The sequence below is a fragment of the Limulus polyphemus genome, unplaced genomic scaffold (assembly GCF_000517525.1).
Source record: "Limulus polyphemus unplaced genomic scaffold, Limulus_polyphemus-2.1.2 Scaffold318, whole genome shotgun sequence".
NCBI lineage: Eukaryota > Metazoa > Arthropoda > Merostomata > Xiphosura > Limulidae > Limulus > Limulus polyphemus.
Window position 1 is genome coordinate 551,288 of NW_013665928.1, and position 8,921 is coordinate 560,208.

At 34.1% G+C, this 8,921-nt stretch overlaps 1 protein-coding gene across 3 annotated transcripts in view; it reads right to left on the reverse strand.

Annotated features, from left to right (window-relative positions):
* Positions 1-8,921, reverse strand: part of LOC106457339 (patj homolog) — a 241,897-nt gene that overhangs the window by 177,478 nt on the left and 55,498 nt on the right. For all 3 annotated transcript variants that reach the window (XM_022383220.1, XM_022383221.1, XM_022383219.1), the window contains exon 4: positions 723-1,067. In XM_022383220.1, coding sequence (XP_022238928.1) covers positions 723-1,067 — 345 coding nt within the window. The remainder of the gene's footprint in view (positions 1-722; positions 1,068-8,921) is intronic.

The window sequence follows — 8,921 nt, forward strand, 5'->3', positions numbered from 1 at the left end:
CTTTTAATATAGTTAATAATTAAAAACTAATTGTGATATATCTTAAGTCAACTACAATTTGATTTGTTATTTTTCAGGAAACTTAATGCCATTTTTTTAAGTATCAAACAATTGAGTTTCCATAGTATCTGTGTTTTTTTTCTTGTGCTTTCATTGGTTTCACTAAATCTACCAAGAAACATATTTATAATCTGTCACTCTATTATTATATTGATGTAAGTTTTTGTTTTTCATTTGTTTCAGATATTTGCACTGAAGGCCCGGCATGGCCAGATAGTTAAGGCGCTCGACTCGCAAGCTAAGGGTCGCGGGTTCGAATCCCCGTCCCACCAAACATGCTCAACGTAGGGGCGTTATAATGTGACGGCCAATCCCACTATTCGTTGGTAAAAGAGTAGCCCAAGAGTTGGCGGTGGGTGGTGATGACTAGCTGCTTTCCCTCTAGTCTTACACTGCTAAATTAGGGACGGCTAGCGCAGATAGCCCTCGTGTAGCTTTGCGCGAAATTCAAGACAAACAAACAAACTGTAATTTGAAAATAATTGATTAACCGCAAGTAACATAAAATAACATAAAACCACAGTGTTTTTCAATACTTATATTTGATTTATAACCCGCATATTTTTAAACCTTTTTTTTTTGTTTGCAATACAAATTCTATTTCCCCAAAATTATCGTAGAAAAATAGCCCCGGGCAAATATTTCTTCAAACGATTACTTACTTGAAAATCGATCGACGTCTGATTTAGATATCCATCTTGGCTGCCAGTGACATCATCATCACCATTGAATACTGTATTTTTTATAAAGGAAGTTTTGGGTTGTTGAAGCATGATCAAGTGGCGGTCGATTTGGTCTGGATCAGCAAGAATGCGGGTGCGAATAATCGGGGCATTATTTGGAATGTTGTGGTAATCTAATGAAGGGGGCTCAACAGGTCTAGCTACAACAAAACGAACCTGGTTCCCACACTGCCTAAGCACAGCAGCTACTTGTTCGGAGCCCATTCCTCTCAAATTGAGGTCTCCTATTTGTAAAATATGGTCTCCACTCCGAAGTCGTCCATCCTAGACAAAAATAATAATAATGATAACACTAGTACAAAATGTTCAGATAACAAATGAAGATTTTTGCTACAGTGATTATTAGAAATACATAACGTTTTTTTTTATTGGCGAGTCTCTTTTTATTCCTTAATTGGGCGTGGACTAATGGTTAATGTGCTGAACTGTGGATCTAAAAAAAATCGCACACCGAATTTTGGGATCGTATGAGAGTTATAAGAGTTACAGTCAAATACCACTCTTTGATGAGTTGGTAGTGGATTCTGTTTACTTACTGCTTTCCCTCTAGTCCCCCCCCCCAGTGGCACAGCGGTATGTCTTGGGGCTTACAACGCTAGAAACCGGGTTTCGATACCCGTGGTGGGTAGGGTACAGATAGCCCATTGTGTAGCTTTATGCTTAATTACAAATAAACAAGCTTTCCCTCTAGTCTATCAGTTCTCACTTAGGGACGGCTAGTGCAAATAGTCCTCGTGTATTTTTATTCAAATATCAGAATCTGAGGGTTCGAATCCCCGTCACACCAAACATGCTCGCCCTTTCAGCCGTGGGGGCGCTATATTGTGACGGTCAATCCCACTATTCGTTGGTAAAAGAGTAGCCCAAGAGTTGGCGGTGGGTGGTGATGACTAGCTGCCTTCCCTCTAGTCTTACACTGCTAAAGTAGGGACGACTAGAGCAGATAGCCCTCGTGTAGCTTTGCGCGAAATTCAAAACAAACAATCAGATAGAAAACAAATATTTTACTCTCAATTCAAAATTTGTAAATTTTGGAACATTTTAATTTTAGTAGCACATGCTATTATTGCGATCAACGACGTTTCCGGACTAAAGTAAACCCTTGTTTTTATGTTCTTGTTGCACTAGAGTACATATCTAAGGGTGAAGTCACCTTTACTGCCAATCAACGAAGGAATGAACGCTTATAATGGTCACAATTTTGCTTTGAGTAAGAACAAAAATGCACAAGTTACTTGTTGAAGACGTTTGCGAAAGCATACCAAGGTGAAGTAAGTAACTGGAAACTTTGCCAATAAGGGAACTTTCAATTGTAACTCACCTAAATTAGATAGTCATCAAAGACTAATACTATGAAATTAAACGTATCTAAAGATTTAGCGACATAGGAATGCAATATAGGCAAACGTTCATCATTTTTCACAGAACAGGATACCAACAACAACAACAAAAAAACCTACGCGGTTCAAAAAATACCACTGTATTGATCAATAAACGTCTTTGTTATAACGTTATATAACAATTACTACGCCATGTTTCTCGTTTAAGCAAAAGAAGAAAAAACTGTTCGTGTGTTACTGATATTGTTGTTTTTTAAGAAATTTGGTGCTATAAACCCTCAGACTTACTGCTGAGCCAGTGGGAAGCGGGTCAGGGAAGTCTCAGATTTTTTTTTTCAAGGAATGAGACGGGCATGATTCATGATTTCACCAAGGGTGAGGGAAGGTTCAAATGACTTTTTTTTTAAATATATCAAGTAGTCGTCGTTTGCTTCTCCACTGTTGTCACTGCGGATCAAGAGATGTTCAGATTAGTTATCTTTTTCACGAAATGAGGCAAGTGTGGTTCGTCATTCCATTGTTACTACCATGGGTCATTGGAGGCTCAAATTATTTTTTCGAGAATGAAAAGCATGGTTAAGTATTACACTGCTTTCATCATGAGAAGGGAATTTCAGGTTAGTTAGTTTTTTCAAGGAATTATATAAACAAGATTCATTATCCAACTGTTTTTACCATGAGTCAAGTAGGATTCCAATGTGTTTGTTTGTTTTTCAGGGAAGTATACAGGCATAGTTCATTATTCCACTGTTCTTACAATGATCAAGGAAGATTCAGATTTGTTTGTTTTTCAAGGAATAATACAAACATGATTTATTATTCTACTGTCGTTACTATGGGTCAACGGAGATTCAAGTTGTTTATTTTTCAAGGAATAATACAAGCACGGTTCATTATTTCACTGCAGCCACCATGGGTTATTGGAGATTCAGGTTTTTTTGTTTTTCAAGGTATAATACTGGAATAGTTCATTATTCCACTGATGTTACTATGCGTCAACGGAGTCTCAAGTTTGTTTATTTTTCGAGGTATAATACAAGCACGGTTCATTATTTCACTGCAGCCACCATAGATTATGGGAGATTCAGGTTTGTTTGTTTTTCAAGGTATAATACTGGAATAGTTCATTATTCCACTAATGTTACTATGCGTCAACGGAGTCTCAAGTTTGTTTATTTTTCAAGGTATAATACTGGAATAGTTCATTATTCCACTAATGTTACTATGCGTCAACGGAGTCTCAAGTTTGTTTATTTTTCAAGGTATAATACTGGAATGGTTCTTATTCCACTGCAGTCATCATGAGTTAAGGTAGGTTCAAGTTTCAACGTTAGCAAGATGTATGGTATATCAAAGATCGAGCACAACAGGAAGACTTATTATAGAAATATTTGTATTAGAAATTGATAGATCTCTCTGGAGTAGAGGGTTTTGTCTTTTGTTCAGTGTAAGTTCTGTATTCCATATTGACTGTCCAGTTTCTACGACGCAAAATAAGCTTCTCGGACATTCATATATACCGAAGGACAAATAAATATCAATATTATTTACACTTTTTATACTTCATATTAAAACTTCTTTTTACAAGTTTAACATCAAACAGTTCTTACAACAAGAGAAAAACATATTCATCAATTACATTATTATACATAACCATTATACCGTATATATACATAATATCTGTACATAATGTTACATAAACACACATTTAAAATGGATGATGTATTAAAATAACGATTCCTTTTGGCCATAACTAACAATATCAAACCGATAATTATAGAATGTTGCATGGATAATTTGATACTCTGCTTGAAACAAAGAAACGGTTTACCTAATAGAATATATAAGGTAGTAATAATAATAGATATATATATGAATAAGATAAGCATACTTATCACATAAGAAGAGAAAAATAGGCGTAGTAAAATTATAAGTATTCTAGATAGATATTTTTTGATACTTTTTATTAAAACAACCAAACCAGTTTTTACAAATTTGACACAAAACAACCATTTTTTTTACAAGGAAATCAAAACATATTCATTCATTACATTATTTACATGACCAATCTATCACTCATATCTATAACATCCATAAATAATTATTACATACTTAAAATGGATGGTAATTTAATATAACAATTTCTTTAACTGTATTCAATAACCTCAGAAGTGATAGTTATAAAATGTTGAAATAATTGTGAATACTTGTATTAAAACATTCAAACTGTTGCTTTGAAAAATCCCATCACATCGTCAACTATTATTTACTTAAGTCAGTATATTATACAATAATTATTTTTAATCTACATATATTACACAGGAGGAAAAATTAATAAATTATTCATCGACATTCTTGAATCCAATTTTTTTTTAATAATTCTAATTCACCATTTTGCTCGGCCCACATTTATGTAATCTGTGATTTAAGCTATTAATGAAATTAAGTAATAATTTATCTTTAATTGTTTTAAGATACGGAATATGTTGATTTTTTTTTGTATCCCGAAACAATGACTGTATATATATATATATATTACTCTTTCCTAAAATAATGATGAAATTACATACCTCGATTAATTTGGAATTATTGCAATTTTTATAAGAGCATAAATACCATAGATAGATAGATATAATGGTAAGATTATCTGAGTTTTAATGTAGTAGTCTTTAAAATTGCTTTTTCGATTACCTTATTTTGTATTAGTTGTTTGTTTTATATCACACATTACTGTAAATAAATGTAAATCAATATTAAAGCAACGCCAAAAATGAAATTAATGTAAACGTTGGAAAAAAACAACTACATCTAATTTATAACTAATCAAATTGCACCTAGTTTAACCCACTCAGAAAAGGTCATTTTTAGAAACTTTAATACAGAAATCTAATTTACTTTAGGCACAGCCTCCTGAAATTTAAGAGTACATCATACCCAGAATCCACTTCCGTGGTGCAGGAAATCCACTGAAATCCAACCCTATATGAAACACTTTTAATGCTAATTCGCACAAACTACAACCATGGTAGGCATAGTCTTATGTAAATTCGAAGCGGGTCAGAATTAGCAACTAAGGCTAAGCCGATCTTTCATTAATAAGTCGATTCGTATTCTGTGTATGCCCTCCAGTGGCACAGCGGTATGTCTGCAGACTTACAACGCTAGAATCCGGGTTTCAATACCCGTGGTGGGCAGAGCACAGATAGCCCATTGTGTAGCTTTACTTCACTAAGCTGTTTGCTGGCACTAATTTGAAATCTGTGAATTACAAACAAAGTTACTTGCCCTTCAAACCACTGATTGTTTTACTTAATGTTAAAAGTGGGTCCGCGTTCACAGGTGGCACTGATTAGACATCCTTGAACCTGTTAAATTAATATTTCATTCCCCCACTTATCTAATTAAACCTCCATTGTATTTATTGTTTTATCTTTGTGAAATTGTTATCTTTGCCGCTAACTAAACATGAGGTCTAATTAGTTCAGAATAAGATAGCCATTTACGCTGTTTACACATCATAAGTGCAACGTTTAAAACTTAAATTTTATTAGGAGTATTCAAGAATCCGGACAGAAATACCACTTCCTGAATAAGTGCTAAGAGATGTATAGATGCATTAGATACGATAAACCGGAAGTCCTAATTGTCGTAATATACTGGCCTACAAACCAATGATATGGGAATGTAGCCCGTAGTCATGGCTACATTCCACGCAAAAAGCAGTTTGTTTTCGATTGGATGGCCAAAATACATTTGTCAGCTTGTTATTTTCAAGTTGAATGTGTATTTATTAATTTGTCAAAAATGTGGGTAAGTGGTTTTTTACATACAGGTATAAAACGATCTCGCGGTTCTCAAAGTGACTGATCAGAAGAAAACAAACAGAACAAATCCTTAAATGGTGGCGATAATGAAGAACAATAAAATGACGGCTCTGTAGCTGGATCAAGTACTTCCTCAGTTTCCGTTTCTACTGCATCTGTCAGCAAACTGAACATCAAACCAAAACCCAAAGTACCAGGAGGATTGTTTAAAATTTGGTTTCACTTACATAGTCGTTAATAACGAGGAACAACCACAGTAAGTTATTTGTTCGTAGATTTTAGCTAATTACAGCATAAAGCCAAATAAACTTACGAGGCATTTGGAAAGCAAACACCTTGAGCACATGGGTTAAACCGCTAAGTTCTTCAAGCGACAAGTGAAACAACTTAAAGAGCAAAGTAGCATGCTTTAAAAGCATTGAAAACTTCTTTAGAAGCATCTTATTTGATCGGGAAAAGCATGAAATCACAAAATATACAAGAGATATAGTTCTTCCTGCAGCAATGACAATGTATGAAATCAGGCACGGAGAAAGGGGCATGGTAAGGCCCTCCGGTCTATCCCTTTATCAGTGACACTATCGCTGTGATGTAATTTCTGCTGACGTAAAAATGCAACTGATAACACGCATCAAGGCCAATCCGAAATTCACCATACGACTTTATAAAACCACAGATGTTAGAAATTTTGTTCGGCTTCTGGTATTTTGATGATACTGTTACGAAGAAAAAGTGTGTAAAAAGTTTTTATTTTCCCAAGCACTCGAAGGGAGAGCTACAAAGAAGCCACCTTCTCTCTTGTTGGTGAGTTTGTCACTACAAACAATCTTTCTTGGATTGTGTTGGGGTGTGCACTGATGGAGCACCTGAATTTTGAGAAGGAAAAAGGGTTCAGAGCCAAAGTAAGTACTCTTGCTTCAGGTGTAATACTTACAAGTTAAATCATACGCATAGAAACACTAACTTCAAAGAAATTACAGCCCAAACAAACAGTGCTACAAGATATTGTAAGTGTTGCAAACTTTGTGAAATCAAGAGCTTTGAACGGCAGGCTGTTTTCCATTCTTTGTGGAGAAATGAGATCAACATATAACAAGCTCCTGTTGCATAAAAAGATGCGAGAAGGTATTCAGTCGCATTGTGCAGCTGAAAGTACTGTGCTACCTGGATGATATTTCCGATATACTCAATAACCTTCACTTGTCACTGCAAGGTCAGAATAGCAATGTTTTGCAGCTGAGTGACAAGGTGTCTACATTTTGCCAAAAACTTGTGCTGTGGAAAAACCAGTCAGAGATTGGAAACTGAAATCTTTCTTTCCGTCAGTAAATTCTTGGAAGAAAATGAGTCAACTCATAGCCTAACTCGTGACGTTGTTTACAGTAATCTCAAAAAATTTAAGTATCAATTTGCAGATCAATTCCAAGAATCTTCGGAAGAACACGATTGGATCCGAAATCAATTTGATGGCAGCATGACGATAAGAGTTTAAAAAAAAAAACACTCATAGAACTATCCAGTAATAAAACTCGTTAGGTAGAAATCTCTTGGGAACTTGTAGATGCTGGTTCTCAAAGAATACTCTGATCTGTCAAGAAAACCGATAGACGTGCTTTTTTACCTTACACATCAACATACCTGCACAAGTCAGTATTTTCTGCAATCAAAATACTACAGTGAACCCGATTTGGGGATCTCCAATTTGCCAACAATTCAGCCAAAAACGGACCTCATCTTATCCGAAGCTCAAGCCAATCCTTCACACTAAATTGGTTAGTAAACTGAAACTATTTGCCTTAGGTTATGTGCCATTTTAAGACTTGTGTTATTTTATACGGGGTAGGGGCGCAACAAGACGTATATTTAGAAAGAGGGCACTATAAAAAGAGCTTACGCACCACTGAGACAACTAGTCACTCAGAATGGAGAAAATAAACCACAAGAAGTAAGGTGTAACTTGAAAGAACATGCTGCCAGTAAATACTGACAAAAGCCTGTATGAAATAAACACTTCTATCAAAAGATGTTAACTTTTTATCGTTACGTAAACTGGATATTACTTTTTACCAAATAATCCAAAAAAACCCGCCCAGTGATAGAACTCGTTAAAACAATAATATCGAAAACAAAGAATATACCACATCCAGCATTTTGATGAAGTGAAAAATTATAATATGTATTTATGTATCATGCAGATATAAAACAGGATATAAATAACAATAACAACTTGATTCATAACAAGTACATATAATATGTATTTATGTATCATGCAGACATAAAATAGGATAAAAATAACAATAACAACTTGATTCATAACAAGTACATATAATATGTATTTATGTATCATGCAGATATAAAACAGGATATAAATAACAATAATAACTTGGTTCGTAAAAAATACATATAATAACCTTATACAATAATAAAGTTATCATTTTATGACTTATTTACCACAAGTTTTTATGTATATATGTCACCAAAAACTGAAGTTAACAACATTAAAACTCTCTCTACAAACTATACGTTCTTAATCTAGTGAGTGGGGGGGGGGGGCAACAGTTTCAGTAACTTTCTTCACTACTGAAATGTTTAATAACTACTGTTGAAAGAATATGATGATAAAAATAAGTAAAATGATTAATACTCATAACAATTTAAAGAATGTGACTTTTTTTTATATTTCATGCCTTAAATGTAAATCATGGTTTTAAAGATATAATATTTTGGTTTCCAATAGAAAATAGACGTATTTTGTCAAAACTATTTATATCTAACACTGATATAGTTCTGTTTTATCATTATAATACTCAGTTAAATACTGTTTATATCATTAACTACTTACTACCGAAGCATTACATTTTTATGCATTTCTAGAAACTGGGAAACTATAAAATTTCAAATTCAAAAGAGTTGGAAACACATTAATATATTGTTGTGCTTGGGATGGCCCAAAA